This window comes from Setaria viridis, chromosome 2 (assembly GCF_005286985.2).
Source record: "Setaria viridis chromosome 2, Setaria_viridis_v4.0, whole genome shotgun sequence".
NCBI classification, from domain to species: Eukaryota; Viridiplantae; Streptophyta; class Magnoliopsida; order Poales; family Poaceae; genus Setaria; species Setaria viridis.
Window position 1 is genome coordinate 27106243 of NC_048264.2, and position 16949 is coordinate 27123191.

Consider the following 16949-nt stretch of genomic DNA (forward strand, 5'->3'; position numbering starts at 1 on the left):
TTTGAGCAATAAGAGCAAGTTCAGGAAGGCAAGTCGTGCCCTTGATCATAATTTGATCCTATGCAACCTTTACTTTCATGTTCATTACACATATGCTATGCCCTTTAAGTATACAAACATGATGGGTCCTATTTAAGGTGTGCCTAGTTTTATCCCTACACCTTGATCAACCTGGGTTACTTTAATATTGGGTAGTTCTTGCTTAGTTGCTCTAACTGTGTATGGTTGTATTAATGAACCAATGTTTAAACTTCTTTTATTATACTATACCTTCCATTATTACAAGATCACCATGCTTAATTGGAATATGGAGAACCATCTGGGAAAACACTGCAACCAAAAGAACTGCATGGCTCTGGTCTTGGCTAATTAATTAGAGACTCTAGTCTGGGGTAATCTTACCAAAAGGACAAAAGGGGAGACGTTGATGGGGTATAGCCCGGCCCTCAGGCTAATTTGCTCTATGGTAGCTTCGCAGTCTTGAGAGAGGTTTATACTCTGCTTCGACCTGAAACCTTAGCGGGTTACTACTTACTAGGGAATCTTTGTAAAAGTCTCGTAGCGTCCCTATGCAATCACACATCGGAAGTGTGGTATTATGCTTGGCCCGCACAGCATGGTTGGGTCTAAAGTTCTCTTGAACTTTTACACGACTTGTGGGTAAAAATGTACAATCTCTGCACAGTGTAAAACTATTATAATAGCCGTGCTCACGGTCAAGAGCGGTCTGGACCCTCACATGAGTAATTTATCAGAAGTTGAATTAAATTGATCTTATTTATTGTTGTTATCTTTATTTATGATCATGCTTAATGTGGATGGTATAAACATATACTTAGTAATTGCTAATAAAATTGACCAACCAAATAAAATGTTGAGATACTATTAAACCATAGCCTATCCTTGGATAGCCTTACACTACACATTCTTCACGCTTGCTGAGTACCAACCATAAGTGTACTCACCTTTGCTAAAACCGCTGCTCAAACCAAATCAACTTTGAGTAGGTTCCTAAAGATTTTGAGGAGTTCTAGGTGTACATGTGCCACCAGTCAACTGCTTGTGGAGTCATCGTCATCGTTGGAGTTCCAATGCTAGAATAAAGACTCGTTTTGCTATTCCAATTAAAGACTTTCAGTCATATAATAATACTCTCTCTTTACATTTTGACACTATCTATGTTATTTACTGAAGTCGTTGCATGTGTGAAACTTGATCCTAGCGCATATGTAATTCATTCATCTGGTTTTGCCTTTAAAACCGGGTGTGACACTAGGCGACGTACCCGTCGATAGCGAGGCACCAATGGTGATCTTGAGGATTTTGCCGGCTCAGTCTTTCAGATGTGCTCATAGGGGTAAGGTTGCGTGCGTATGTTCGTAGGGATAAGTATGCGTACGTGTATGCGAGCGTCTGCATCTACACCGTGTGATTAAAAAATGCTTTGTCATGTGCTTGTGCTTGATTCAAGAAAGACTACCTACAAATGTGCTCCAGACGCCTGGAACTTCCTGTAAACTGACCACGTGCCGACCTGATTCCCCCTATGCTCGCCATGTCTCCTTATCTCGGCCAATTCGGGCTTAGGGGGTGTTTGGATACGAAATGCTAAATTTTAGCAGGGTCACATTGGATGTTTGGATGCTAATTAGGAGGACTAAACATGAGCTAATTACAAAACTAATTACACGGATGGAGTCTAATTCGTGAGACAAATCTATTAAGGCTAATTAATCCATCATTAGCAAATGGTTACTGTAGCACCACATTATCAAATCATGGACTAATTAGGTTTAATAGATTCGTCTTGCGAATTAGACTCTATCTGTGCAATTAGTTTTGTAATTAGATTATGTTTAATACTCCTAATTAGTATCCAAACATCCGATGTGATAGGTGCTAAAGTTTAGCAGAGGTACACCCCCTCAGTGTGTGCACCCATTTGGATTCCCCGTTGGGGTTGAGTCTGATTGGGTGCGCGCCTTGCCATTATCGGCCAAACATTTTTGCTCCCTGGGACAGTTGCTGAGCTCTCATTGTTTCAATTTCTAACAAAGAGAGAGTTTCAGGTGAAGCTACCTGTATGTTCTGCACGTATGTGCCTTGATTGTTGTCCCAGCAAGACGAGTTCAGCTGGAGGGAGTCCCACACGAGAGAGTCAGCCTGACTGAATGCATGGATCACTCATAGGCCCTCCCATGGTATGCGCTCAATCCTATCGACTTGAGTACCACTTCACAGTATCAGACTATCAGCCTCCTTATTTTCCCAGTACTAGTATCTCCTAGGAACACAATGCGTTTTGAGACATGTGTCCTCAAAACCATTTTCTGTACCATCTTTCACAAGTATCATTTTTAATTTATCAATCGGACGTGCTAGCGTCTGGACGTCCGATAAATTTTTTTATCGGACGCTCCGTCGCAACATTGAAAAATAACTATCGAAACATCAAAAATCAACACGTGCAACATGAAAACAGATGAAACATCTGGAACATACAGTTGCAACATATATGTGAAATATATGCAACATCCAGATAGAACATTTGCAACTTGCAACCTGAAAACACAACAGAAGACTGAAACAGATGAAACATTTTAAAACATATTGTTGCAACATATGCAACATTCAGATCAAACGCTTGCAACAATACTTCTGGGAACAAATGAAACATTCAGACAAAACTCTTACAACATGCTTCTGAAACACTTGCAACATATGCAACATGTGCAACATCTCTTGATCTACTTTTACAACATCCATATGATTCAACTGCTACACACCTTTGAAACGTCTGAAACAATTGAATCATACAATTGCAACATATGGGGGGAGAGAGAGCCTAACCACCGTGTAGTCCCTCTGGAGCCTAAGCACGGACACCACCTCCCTCTGGAGCTTGGCCATCGTGCAATCCCAGGAGGCCGCGACGAGCAGGACGTGATCGAAGTGCACGACGAGGCGCAGACCTCGCGCACCAGCTTGAGCACCGTCGTCTTGCCCACGCCGCTGGCGCCCAGGCGCCGAGCGCGGCGTCACAGTCATCGAGGAAGCGGAGCGCCTCGTTGAGGTAGGCCCTCGAGGGCCCCACCTCCATGGGGAGCCCGTCCTGGTCCTTGGGGTTGCAGAGCAACGGCGGCGGCACCTGTGGCGTGGCTAGCGCGGCCTCCAGGATCGCCGCGCCCTGATCCCGGAGCGCGCGCAGCGCCTTGAGCTGCTACTCAGCCAGCCCGGCGACTGGGGCCGGGGAGGAAGAGGTAGTGCACCAGGTGGACCACGTAGAGCTACCCACCATCGTGCCGCGCCTAGATGGACGCCATCTCGTCCTGCGCCTCCTGCACGCGCCGCAGCCATGCGCACACGGGGTCTGATACTGGCGGGGTCCGGGGCAGGGGACGCGAGCGTCGGGACCTCGAGCGTGCGGAAGCGAACCGCGGGGAGGAATGGGGAGCCGGTGCCAGCACCGCCGCAGCCCCAGCCGTGGAGCAGCGCGCGGAGCGGGGTGGGTGGATTCGTGTGGGGGAGGTGAGCGGACGGAGGAGATTGGGACACACGCACCGTGGAGAAGAAAGTGCTGGAAGGGAGGGGATAAGGTTTGTGGTGGGACCCGTGGTAAAGAAGGGACGGGAGATAGGGGCACGTCAGCACGTGGGCAGGAGGCGCGGTGGGCGATGATAGCGACGCGTCCGATTTTTTTACTCCATCCGGACGTAAGAGTCCTAGCATTTCCGTTTATCAATACATTTTTGTTGTCGTACGAGTATTGCTGAGTCTGCAAAGTGTGAGCTTTGGAAGAACAATGGAAATGCACCTCAATAATACCAAGCTCAGTTCTCGCTCCGACATATGAAAATGGGGAAGCGTTATATGTTCTTCGCTAAAACCGTCACTTCCATTAATGTATTTTTTTAGTAGACCTGATGTTTTAATTATGAAGTTTTGTAATTGGTATGTCACTTACTTTTATTTTTGGTGAACACATTATATATATTACAACATGCATAAATTATTGGATAATGAATGATCCCGATTGGCCAGCTCAAAAGTTGTGCGGCAACGCCGCGCTGGATTTCCAGTGACAAGGAACGTCCCTCTGGTGTAGTTTCAACTACAGTATGCAGAGGATCGGTTCCCCGCTTCAGGGCTGCTGCCGCCTGCCGAGGATGCGGGTCGGATAGGATCTGGTTCGAAAAATCCAAACCGAGGGCTCATGGCGTCGTCGATCAGAAGGAACGAACTCGGCGGCACGCACAGCGCCGAGGCCTCTCGAACCGAACACCCCGCGCATGGTACAGGAACGCAGGTTCAGGCTACAAACGCCCAAAAAGGAGCCGCGAATCCTAGGAGCAATCACGAACCCGCGACGGCAACGCAGATCGCTAGTGCGCCCGCGCTGCTGCTGCACGATCCAGTCAGCGGCAGCAGCGGCAGCGTCACATGGCGAGCCCAGCGGCCATGGAGGAGTGCAGCAGCGCGCATGTGGCCTCGGTCCTCGGCCAGCACCCACAGGACGCCGCGCCCGCGCACATGGCTTGCGACGCGCGGAGCAGCCCATGGTCTCCGGCGCCGAGATGGGCGCGCATACGGCCGGGGCGGGACCCCAACTGACGAGGCAGGCCCCTTCTCGGCGCAGCACCGGGGGCAACTGCCACTAGCTCATTGAAGGCGCACGCAGCTTTGCTGCTGCCTGCTACCCGCTCCCAACCACCTCTCGAGACCACCGGTGACCGGTGCAGCTGCCGCCGGCATCCGGCATGTGGGTTTGCCTGATGGATGCTACTAGCAAAATTCTAGTGTTACCAATAATATTCGTTTTGCTTTAGTACTTAATTTGCCTTAAAAAAAACTAGGCGTGATTGCTTAACTCGTGAAGGTCAGAGCTGGATTTGATTGTGAGGGTCAAGTAGCTTGCGCCTTGTCCGTTCCAGCTTCTTTTTGAGGGTCAAGTACGTTGCTGCTCGTCGTGGATCTAGATGCGTTTGGTCAACACCCTTGCAATCCGCGAGAGACAAGCAGAGAGCTGCATGGCTGTACACGAAGCAATTGTTAATCAGAACTGTGATCTGGATCTGATGTTAGCTCCAGCTAAGCTGCACCTGGCTCTGATTCTTTTTGGAAGCTCAATTTGCTCTCTTGCAGATCTCTAGAGGTTTGGTCAACCCCCCTGCATTTCGGGAGGCAACAAGAAGAAGTGCACCGCACATGGGGGCGATTCCTACAACTCGGTCGATCGTGCTTCCGAGTCCTACTCCTACTAGCTTATGATCGTTGACCAGCCTCAACAACCGCTCTCAACCCTTCTTTCGAAAAGCTGAAGACGACGACGCCCAGCTGCCAATTGGTAGCAGCACTTGGTTTTCCACCTGGGTCCTGGACTCCTGGGCCATGGAAAAAGGTAGTAGTAGTCTTTCCGAGCTAGCACGCGTCCACACACGCACAATTTGTGAACCCAGGGCCAGGGAGGGTTGCGTTGCGTGACATTGCAAAGACGCACCCGCATCGGGCGTGACCGTAGCGGCGGTAATGGCGTCACGTAGAGCAACAGCTACGGCGCCATACGGCACGAGAAGGATGTGCGGTGAGGACGACGGCGGACCAAGTCGCCATGATGCCGGCATGTGCCAGGCCAACGGCTGAACACGCACAATATGTGTTGCAAAAGCGATGAAATTTGTTTTGCTTTTTTGGAATTTTCACGAGATTTTTATATGACGCCCTGGACTGTTTCGCCGGCACGCATGGTTCTTGGCGCACCACGAGTTTGCAAAGCAAGTAGCGGTGTAGCACAGGTGAACTAAGGGGGTGTTTGGATACCCGTGCTAAAGTTTAGCGCCTGTCACATCGAATGTTTGGATATTAATTAGAAGTATTAAACATCGACTAATTACAAAACTAATTACACAGATGGAGTCTAATTCGTGAGCCGAATCTATTAAGCCTAATTAGTCCATGATTTGATAATGTGGTGCTACAGTAACCATTTGCTAATGATGGATTAATTAGGCTTAATAGATTCGTCTCGCGAATTAGCACAGGGTTCTGCAATTAGTTTTGTAATTAGTTCATGTTTAGTCCTTCTAATTAGCATCCGAACATCCGATGTGATATTGCTAAAGTTTAGCACCTAGTATTCAAACACCCCCTAACTTGCGGTACAGGACCCGTTTAGCAGGGTTGCAGCCGTGGCCGAAACGGCTGCGGCTGTGGCTGCTCCGGTGGAGGTAGAACTAAAGTCGTTTTGGAAAGTGTTTAGCAAAACGGCTTCTCCTATGCCTTTAGGAATGGTTGTGATAAGTCAAATGTCATATATACCCTTGACTATATGGATTGTTTGAATAGATGAATAGAATGCTTAACATTTGTTTATAAATTTAAGTTCATTAGAAATTTAAAAAAAAATAAAAGGATTATTGTTTAAGCAATAATAAAAAGGATTATTTTTCTTCTTTAACTTTTGCTTTTCCTTAATCCGGTCCTCATCCTCCCATTCCTTTTTTTCTCTTTGTTTTTTCTATTTCTCCACGCCATCGCAATCCATCCGCGTGACTCTTCCTGGCCGTTTGCTAATTTGAGTTCAATAGAAATTATGAATATAAACTAAAAGAATTCGTGCGCCTGTAATTACAAAAGGAGGCATAATCCTTAGATGGCATGCAACCATACAAGCTAATAATTATAAAAGTAGCCATGATCCTTACATAGCATGCAACCATATAAGCTAACTGACATGCTCAAGATGATCTAGAAAGGAAGATTGCTCTAGAAAGGAAGATTGCTCTAGCAAGATCATCTCGGAATTTATCCATGGTCCAATCATCAGTTTCCGTATTGGATGTATCTCCATCATCTTGAAAGACACAGTGCTTCCTATATCTTGAAGGTATAGTGGGCATATAATCAGCATTCCGATCGCATTCGTGGAAATCCTTATCTTGTGCCTGGTTTTCACGAATGAAGTTATGGAGACACCTGGTTGCGACAACTATCATCATTTGCTTCTTTATTTGCTTCACCGACGAGTTGACGAGCCCCGAACCGGACCAGAGCTGGGCCTGAACCGGCAGCTGCTCGTCACACGTTCATCAGCACGAACCTCCTGTGAAGCCGTCTCGTTGGTGCCCGCTGCCGACGCTTCGGTGACGATGCCGGAAGTGCCATCATCGGCACGGAGCCAATCCGGCCCAAGAGCCGCGACTGCTGCTCCGACCCACCACTCTGGCCATCCTCCATGCCCAGGCATGCCAACGCCTATGGGCATGGCTGTGCTTCCAGCCGCCATCGGGCTGGGCCACGTGCCGGCGACTAGGCTCGCCGCGGCTGGGACGCCACCCCACGACGCGGTAGCGTGGCCGGTCCGGTCCGGACCAGTCTGGCAGCACCATCCCCCCCTGCGGTTGCTGCGTCTCCAGGCGCACCGGGGAGTCCGGGCCATGCGCCTGCCATCACACCGGGAGGCACTCCCACGGCGGCCAGGAGGGAGCCTAGGGGACCTGTCGGCGAGCCTCTCGGCCACACGAACGGGGCGCCGCTGGCCCATTCGCCGGCCGCATCCTGGAGCCCACCACCAGATCTGCCCCTTTCAACCGTCGGAGCCCCTTTTCCAAGCGGTGCAGCTGCATCCCCCTCATCCATTTCGCCCGCCACCACCAGACCGTGAGAAAGAGGGAGAGAAGCGGATGGAGTAGCGGTTCGGGATGAGGACACCGTATCGATTGGAAGGAGGCAGTGGCAATTTAGCTGTAACTTACCGTGAAATCCAGGGGTAGTTTCGTAATGAGTGGGGCGCGGACGGAGAGGAAGCCATGGGGAGCTGGTTTTTTCGATTCTCCTCGCTAGTAAAAAATGGAGAATGGCTTCACGAGTGCTTCGCGAAAGAAGCCGTTTTTTTGGAAGGGTGTTTGGCGCAGCTTCTCCGAAACCGCTCGAGTAGCTGTCCAATAAATCCTACGGGAGCCCTGAATTCCACGCGAAAGAGAAGAAACAAATTCACGTTTAGCTGAGAACTGAGAAAACAAAACTCGCGAGCAATTCATCTGCCCCCAGGGATTTTTCATATACAAATAGAAACGCCTTCACAACTTGCTGACGAGTTGTTTAGAGAGGGAGGAGAAAAAAATCGGTTCTCGCATATTCGAGGCAGGTCCTTGGCTGCTTGCCGTCTAACACCAAACACCAGCTCACCCAACAGATTCCTGCCACGTATACCTCACCGACACCAAGCGATCGAGCCGTATCATACGTGCCAGTAGCACCCTTACGTGGCGCTCCCCTAATGGTCAGAAGAGCTGATCGCGACAGCGCTCCCGTCGCAGCTCGAGCTCGACGCATCCGATCACACCCGACGCAGCAGCGCCCGTGCAATTATGCCACCGCGTGGAGCCCGCGGGTCCGGGGCCTACTGGCCAGTGACACGGCTGGCTCAGCCATCATCGTCGCTGACACGCCCCCTGAAAAGGGCTTATCGGATACCCGCAAAAAAAAGAAAGAAAAGGGCTTATCGGAGGAGTAAGCGCGAAGTAATCCCAGCTCATCGCTCCAAAATTACCTTGCCACGTCGATGACACCGTGGATTAGCGTGGTAATCAAATGGGGAAATGGCGAGCGAGGCAGCCTGGCTATAAAAGAGCTCCTTGCCCCTCCTTTCCTCCTCCCCGCCCCACCAACACTCCCAAGCCACCACCAGCCATCCCATCTCCGCTCGTCCACAGCCAAAATCCGCCTACCCAATCCCCATCCATCCAGCGCCCACCCACCACCGTTCCAGTGAGTTCGAGCGAGGTAAGCTTAGATCTGAGCGAGTTCTCGCGCGTCGCAGGTAAAGTTCACTCTCCTGACCCTCTTCCTCCTCTCCTTGTTCTTCTTGGTTTCGTCTTCCTCGAGCAGACAGCGAGAGACCCGGGACGTTTTAGATCCTGGGCTTCAGATCTGCTATTTCTTCTTCAGCTTGGTTTTTAGCAGTCTAGGTTGCTAGTTTGGTAGCCAAGAGGGGTTCTTTTTCCACACCTCCCTTGTGCAAGTCCGTGCGCAGATCTACCATCAGAGCCATCTGTTTTTTACTGTGGCTGTTGGGTTCTGCCTGATTTGTTCTTGGTTTGCTAGAAAGAAAAAAAAACAAAAAAAGAGTTTTCTTCAGGTCTACTACTAAAGTCTAGATGGCTGCCGCTATAGATCTGTCCGGGGAGGAGCTGATGAGAGCTCTCGAGCCTTTTATCCGGGATGCCTCTGCTCCTCACGGGTCCAGTCCGCTTCTCCAACACCACCACCCTCTCAGTCCCACCTCTCCCTTCTCCTTCCACCACGCCGCCGCCTACGGTGGCGGGTACCCGTTCGCCGCCGGAGCCGAGGGGGCGGGCCAGCTGAGCCCGGCCCAGATGCAGTACATCCAGGCCCGCCTCCACCTGCAGCGCCAGGCGCAGTCCTCCGTCCTGGGCCCGCGGGCCCAGCCCATGAAGGTCTCGTCGGCGTCTGCGGCGGCCCCGACCCCGCCGCGGCCGCAGAAGCTGTACCGCGGCGTGCGGCAGCGGCACTGGGGCAAGTGGGTGGCGGAGATCCGCCTCCCGCGCAACCGCACCCGCCTCTGGCTCGGCACCTTCGACACCGCCGAGGAGGCAGCGCTCGCCTACGACCAGGCCGCCTACCGCCTCCGCGGCGACGCGGCGCGCCTCAACTTCCCCGACAACGCCGCCTCCCGCGGCCCGCTCCACGTCTCCGTCGACGCCAAGCTCCAGCAGCTCTGCCAGAACATCGCCGCATCCAAGAAGGGCGCCAAGAAGTCCGCCGCAGCCGCCACGTCATCCTCCGCCCCCACCAGCAATTGCTCATCGCCGTCCTCCGACGACGCGACCTCGTCCTGCCTCGAGTCCGCCGCCGAGTCCTCGTGTCCGTCCCCGTCGCCGTCCGCCTCGCCCGAGTCGACGGTGCCGGAGATGCAGCAGCTGGACTTCAGCGAGGCACCGTGGGACGAGGCCGCCGGCTTCGCCCTCACCAAGTACCCGTCGTACGAGATCGACTGGGACTCCCTCCTCGCCGCCAATTAACCACCCGCCATTCCTTCTTGGCTCCTACTACTACTACAGCAGCAGAAGCTTAACGGCCGTCGCGCAGATGGGATTTTTGACATCTCGCGCGGGCATTAGTGGATTATTACCTCTAATCCCGTTCGTTTTGTGTAGATGTTTCAGAATTCGTTTCGGGTGTACTCATGTCAGTCAGTTGTAGATGTCTGTTAGCGTTTGGTCCCCGGAGGGGAGAACCAACCGATGGGAGGCCGGCGTTTTTGTGTCCGGCGTCTCCCGGTGGTCGGTCGGCCACTGGTCAGTGGCTCCGGCCGGTGAAGTGTCCATTGTTCTAGCTTTTGTTTCTTGGTAGATGGTGCTGCTCTACAGGTTGTAAGAACAGCAGGGTGTGATGTGATATTACTAGTATGATGTAAAATCAGCTCGCTGGGTCGAGGACTTGTAATCTGATGAACTACTATTGTTAGTGCTATATTATCTTGTTGTAAAAAACTTCGCGTTGTGCAATCTTAGTGCTTGTTCCATGGGTGGTGTTGATTTACGATCGATGATAGTACTACTCCGCACTTCGCAAAAATGATAAACTGATTTGATTATAATCCTGAGAGGTATTGGTGCCAAAAAGCCACAGCAGGATCCAATGAGGTTGCCATAGGCACATACTACAATGCTGATGAACGCAGAAACTGCCTTTTCTTATCATCCTATGGTTGTATAACACGCAAAACTATGATGCAGTGGTTGAGTATCATAGGTCGAACGCAGGCTGCTTGAATCATGAACTGGCCATGAGTGAACCAAAAGTTCCAGGCTGCTTGAATCATGAACTGGCCACGATGAAGCCAGGAAAGTCTCCTTCACACTTCGACGAGCAGTCTGTCTGCTAATTTTGCCGAGAGCAGCAGTAGCTAATCAAGCAGGCAAACCGTCTGCGTCCATCTTAGTGTAAGGAATCTTGCTCACTAACACAAATTCCTCCTTGCTCAATAATCGCTTGCGTATCATCCATCCAACATCGATGTACCCACGCGAGGTGTGTGATTCAAGTGAACTGCACACTACGGCTTGCACAACTCATGAACTGGCATCATCAAGAAGCAAAGGAGGAGAGTCTCCATCAGCCTTGGTTCACCTTCACCTAGCGCGTGATCTGATGACGGATGGTCCTAGACCAGCAGCAGTATATCAGTATATGCTCGGTCAGTTGCGCGACAATTCAGCTCACTCGAAACACAAAAACAAACGCAGACGACCGCACCTCACCTCCACATCGCCCAACGTGTGGGTGCACGTAGTCCATACCCCCACATCACGGAAGTGTGGACGCTCCGGCGTCGTACGCTAGCCGACGGCGCGAAGCTTCGCGGTGGCGCGATTTTTTCCCGTCGCGACCGCGATCCGAGAGTGACAGCGCTCGTGGACCGGTCAGGTCGATCAGGGGACGTGAGCTTTCAATCGTCGTCACGTACGCGCCCCGGAAGTCCCGAGTACTACGGGCGGGGTGAGGTTATGTCGTATGTGACGCGTCCTTTCTCCGGCGGATCCGCTCCACATGCGACGGATCTCGCGTCGCGGCATCCTATCCTATCCCAATTCCCAACCCAAGCGTGATTTGAAGGCGGGCGGACCGTAGAGGAAAGCTGCGTCGCTCCGTCTCTGGGAGTGGCGGCAGGCTGCAGCGTAATGCCGTAATCTACTGCAATCGTAGCTCGGTAGCTGGCAAATCAAATGATCTGGGTTAGGTTAGGCTGTTCAACTTTACACCCTGGGCCGTTCAACTTTTGAAACGTAGACGATGGCGGGCGGATGGGAACAGGGTGCGACCCGAGGCGCGGGAGTAATTTCCCGCCACAGAATGTTAAACCTTCCTAGCTGCTGCTACCGCGGAGGCGAGCGGCGAAACCGCGTGGGCTCCGCGTGCACGCGATCGGCGGGACGGGGCACGAACGGCGCAGTGTGCAGCCATCAATGCCGCCAACAAGTTGCCGAAGCCACCAAACAAAGGGACGGACGGATAGCGGTGGCCCCGTCTCGCGACGTGACACGTTGGAACGCTCCGGACCACCGGGCCCCGCGCGTGCCGTGCCAGTGCCGCCTCCTCTCCGTCGCCGCCCGCCGGCGCGTGCGATACGACTAGACAGACTAGAGGAACAGCGCAATCTCTCCCTCTGATTGTACACACTACTCCTCCACAGTACGTCGAGGGAGAGGGAGGCAGGAGAAGGGGTCAAAAGGGCGTGGATGGAAAAGCCGCAGGCAGGAACAGAGCACCGGTGCCCCGGAACGCTTTGCCGTGCCTGCCTCGCTTGCTTTTCCCGTTGCTTTTGGCATGTGGTGAGTAGTAAACTACCACAGTACCTAAAAACACAAAAACTTGTTCCAGCAGCGTACATATATAGTTTGCTATACCTAAAATTTTTAAATTATAATCTAAATTTCTCTCTCCTATATACAAATATACATATCTAAAAACTTGCTCCAGCAGCCAACAACATACATATATAGTTTGCTATACCTAAAATTTTTAAACTATAACCTAAATTTCTCTCTCCTATATACAAATTTGTATATAGATATCCAACTTCAGGATTGCTAAATTTTTCTTTCAATAACAGGAGAAACTAATCGCTTCCGTCGGAAGCTTTCGTGCCGTCTCCGTCTCCTCCGCCGCAGCGCCACCACATCATCCCCACCTCCGGTCGCCGCTGTCCTCCCCGCGCTCCATCTCCATGCTCTATTCCGCCATCTTTGAGGTCGATTCGACCAAGGGTGGGCATTGATGAGGGGCGGGTGAGCTCCGCCGGCCCAGCGGCGCCGCATGAGCAGCTCCACCAGCCAGCATATGGGCGAGCGAGTGCTTCTCCGCACGAGCAACTCCGCGGGAGCACACTCCTCCGCACGGTAGCTCCACGAAGCCCGCATCTGGGTGGGGGAGCGCCGCTGCGCCGATGAGATATGCCGGTCTGGCCTCAACGTGGGTGAGGAGGAGGGCACCCGTGCGCGGGGCCAAGTGAGCACTGTTGCTAGGTCTGGGCTCCGCTGCGTGGGCGGGCACCGGCGCACGCGGTCGGGTGAGCACCACCACCGGGTTCGGGCTCTGCTGCGTGAGCTGCGTGCCGTCACATGCAAGCGAGCGTGCACTGCCGCGGGAGGCTGAGCTCTGCCGCACGCGGGTGTGCGAGCATCTCCCTGGGGACGGGCGCTGCGAGGGGTTGACGAGTGTAGATGCGCACGCCCTCCGCCGATTCAGCATTAAAGAAGGTCGATTCGGCGAAAAAGCTAGGGAGAGGATGGACTGCAGTGAGAAGATAGAGGGCTCTTGATCAGTTGCGGATTAGTCCTTAAGAATGATCCCCACCTACCAATTAGACCCTGGAAGATTTATATGTATCCAGTTTTAGCTATTCTGCTGGAGAAGAGCACAAATTTTTTTTGAAAACCTTCTCTCCTGTACTGAAACAAATTTTAAGTATCCGAATTTACATATTCTCTACCTGGCAGTGGCGCCAACGGCGGAGCGGCGCACAGTGGCAGCGCTGTCCTCGCGCCCCAGGCGAGAGGTCTCGTCCGTCCGTGGCAACTTGGCTGAGCCGGTGCCCCCTCCGCTAGCCTGGTAGTAGCAGCGGGGCTGCTGCCTGCGCCTTGTTAATTGCGAAAGGCAGGCACACCAACCCACTGGACAAAAGCCACTGATGATGCCGCTACCGGTACTCACCACCATGTGGGTCCTATCTTACCTAGCCCTGGCCCCACTTACCTGTCAAATGCCTCCCCTTTTGAGCACGCGTTTTGCTGCCAAGACTCAAGAGCTGCTGCAGCTGCAGGTAGGCCACCTCGAGAAATCAGTGCCGAGTTCGTCGTTGTTTCACTTTCACTTTCACCACGCCGGGGGATGACGAGGCTCTTAACAAAATTGGGCGATGAAATGCCAGTGCCCCCACCGCGATCTTATCGAAGTCATGGCGGTTCCTTTATCAAAAAAAAAGCCATGGCGGCGACGCCCCGTGACCATAGTCCACGAACTAAACAAGCAAGCAGCCGAAAAGGGTAAGAAACGAGTGAAGGAGCCCGAACGGGAAGGATGGATGCCCTATTTTATGCCACTAGTAGCTGGTGCACAACTTGTTTTTCATTTATATTCTTCTGTTGCCATGCAGTGAGCATAACTGTATATTGCGTTGAAAGTGGTCTATCAGGCTCTAATCCGGGTTTAATTTTGGTTATCCTGTAGTACTATCATTATCTCCACTTGGACCTAAGCAGGCCAATCTTGTCCGCCAAAGCTTGCAATTGCAACACTTGTTTCAGCTTTTGCCAGAATCACGGCAAAATCTGCACGTCCCTCTCTGCTTGGCGAATCATCATCAATCAGTTTCTTCCCTTTCGAGATGAGCAGACTTATTTGTTGTTGTTGTTTTAGTGGAGGAACGGAATTCTCCTGTTCGCTTCAGCTTATAAGCCGGCTGAAAAGCTGCAACGGCTGATTTGTTGTGAGAGGAAAATACTGTTTGGTGGCTGATAAGCCGGCTGAATAAGCTGAAGCGAACAGGCATGTGCTAGCAGTAGCGTGGTCAAGTGCGGGCCTGGAGTCTTTTCTTCAGCAAAACTGGTCGGATTTTCCAAATGTTCTGGGCTGCCTGGGCTCAAAGTATCATACGCCAAGCGCTCTGCTGCGCTGTGGCCTGTGGGCTCATTAGGCCTGTGCGCTGTGGCCTGTGAGTTGTGCTAAACCCAAATGACCAGTGGGTCGGCGGAGGCAGCCGGCTGCTGCTGTGTGGATATACAGCGAACATCATCCGTATCGAACTAGAAACACAGGTCGCCCTAAAAAAAAACTAGAAACGCAGGTCGTTGGAAAAAACCAGCATACCTACCTTGTTATATCAGAATTTTTCCAAATATGAGCCCCCCTGTGAAGCTCTCAAATATATTTTTTTTCCAAATATGAGCCCCCTGTGAAGCTCTCAAACGGGAACAAATTAAGGGCAGCATGAGAAGCAGGTAGTAGTCTTGAGAATTTTCAAAGGCTGAGTGAATACATGAGGTTACTGCAGATAATATATGTTCAAAGCTCTTGAAATGGCTTTAGAGCCTGTTTGTTTGAGCCGCAGCTTTTGAGCTTTTTTGAAAAGTTGCTGCTGGTTTTTTTATTCTGAAAAGCCAACACTAGCATTTAGAAGATGTGTTTAGCTTTTTGAACTCAAAAAGCTACGAAAAGCTTAAAAAACTGAGCTTTTCAGCTTCCCATATAAACTCAGCTTTTCTGAGCTTCTGGCTTTTCAAAAGCTGCACGGGAAATTTCCTGTTTGTTTGAGCTTCTAACTTTTCACGTTGAGAAACTGATAGGAAGCTCAAACAAACAGAGCCCTAGTAGTCTGGTGTTTGTAGAGGAATGAATTTATCATACATCCATATATGCATTTGGAAGTGATAAACCATTTTGCCAAATCTAAAATACAAATCTGTTTTGAAAGCAGACGTACATAAGCAAGACAGCATCACTAGACCAGCAAAACAGCAAGCATTGTCCATTGATCACACCAAAATATTTATTATTAGTCCTGCAAAAGTTCCATATTCTGATTCCGGGGCATTGAAATATTCATATCATTTGTACATACAAAGGGTCGTAATTAGATGTTGCAAATTAAAGGAGCTTGCAGACTATGAACCCAAGTATATACACATGTGGCAAGAAACATAATTGCAGTTTATAGGGGATGCATAATTTATTTAACAAGTGGCTCGTAATATGATGTTTCACCTTAGTTAAAAAGAACCAACTTTTCAAAACAAAAAAGCATGCCTGAATGACGATTACCCCTTGCCAAGAATCGAAATGCCCATCGACTCAGCAGTTTGTTGTGAAATGCCCAATCTCTTAGGTTGTTTTATTTTGGCTACCGCCAAGGATGAAAATCGATGATAAAGAGAAAACAAGTTTCACAATTCCCTTCGGGATATTTTGTTTCTGTCAGAATACCCGAGAGCCTCAATAATGCAGTGCCTATATTTCTAAGAATGATAAACATTGTACTCAATGGAATGGATGGAAGGACATAACCTGAATTGTGAGCTGAGGCATTTTTTTATTGAGGAATCGGGGCACTGATTATTATTACTTTCCCTGTTAGAAGCATTTTTCATGGATAATGGCAAACCGCCCATTTCAGGGGGATTAAGAAGTAGTAGATTGATCGCATATGCGTGCATACTTTTTCTTATACCATGAAAATGACCGATTGATTGTTAGTACTAAAGCTTTGCATGGCGATGAATCGCTGTCTATCAAGGAACTATTTGAAAACCAGCACCACAAGAGCGCATTGCTAAGAAGGTCGTCCACGTCATTGAATGGATGCAACGCCACTGTCAGCCATCCGATCAGAAGAGTCGGCAAGCACGATGAGAGATGGTACTATATATAGATCAATGGATATGGAAGGGGGAACAATCATTTTGCAAAAGTAAACCAACACATTCATAATTCTTGCTTGGATGCGTAGTTGGCCCATATGGCAATGCTCCATGCCTCCACCTAGTGGCTACTATACAACTTGTCATGCCTAGGGTGTATTTAACTCTATTAATTTGCTCCTGGCATGTACTCCTCCGGGTTAATATTAGAAGTCGTCCTGCGCTCCGTCAGCCAGAGCAGATTAGAAGTCGTCCGTGTGGCGAGGCGTGGGTCTTGGACTTCTTTGCCCCTACGTACTTGCGCCACGCTGCACACGGAGTAATTGCGCCACGCCGCACGCTTCGTTCCCCGATGTAATTAACGCCGCACGCCTCGCCTTCCTTCCTCGCCTGTTGCCTCTCTTCGGTCGAGATGCCACACCTCTCTATGTCCTCGCCATGGACTCCGACTTGCCGCTCGCCCTGGACTCAGAATCGCCACTCGCCGTGGCCTCCTTGTCGCCAGACTCGATG

The 16949-nt window shown here is 50.8% G+C and overlaps 1 protein-coding gene and 2 long non-coding RNA genes across 3 annotated transcripts; 2 read left to right on the plus strand and 1 right to left on the minus strand.

Annotated features, from left to right (window-relative positions):
* The first annotated feature begins 8634 nt into the window (after positions 1 to 8634).
* On the plus strand, positions 8635 to 10201 carry LOC117845026 (ethylene-responsive transcription factor RAP2-13). The gene has a single exon (XM_034725898.2). It carries the CDS (start codon positions 9156 to 9158, stop codon positions 10038 to 10040), a length of 885 nt encoding a protein of 294 aa, XP_034581789.1. The 5' UTR covers positions 8635 to 9155; the 3' UTR covers positions 10041 to 10201.
* Positions 10202 to 11354: 1153 nt separating this feature from the next.
* On the plus strand, positions 11355 to 13505 carry LOC117842896 (uncharacterized). Its single transcript, XR_004637580.2, has 2 exons — positions 11355 to 12353; positions 12635 to 13505. It is a non-coding gene; the product is annotated as an uncharacterized lncRNA (long non-coding RNA).
* LOC117842894 (uncharacterized) lies at positions 12419 to 13947 on the minus strand. Its single transcript, XR_004637579.2, has 2 exons — positions 13514 to 13947; positions 12419 to 13314 (listed from the first exon to the last, which is right to left on the minus strand). It is a non-coding gene; the product is annotated as an uncharacterized lncRNA (long non-coding RNA).
* Positions 13948 to 16949: the final 3002 nt, after the last annotated feature.

Excerpts from the sequence above, each read along its gene's own strand:
- LOC117845026 (XM_034725898.2), top strand. The coding sequence starts at position 9,156 with ATGGCTGCCGCTATAGATCTGTCCGGGGAGGAGCTGATGAGAGCTCTC.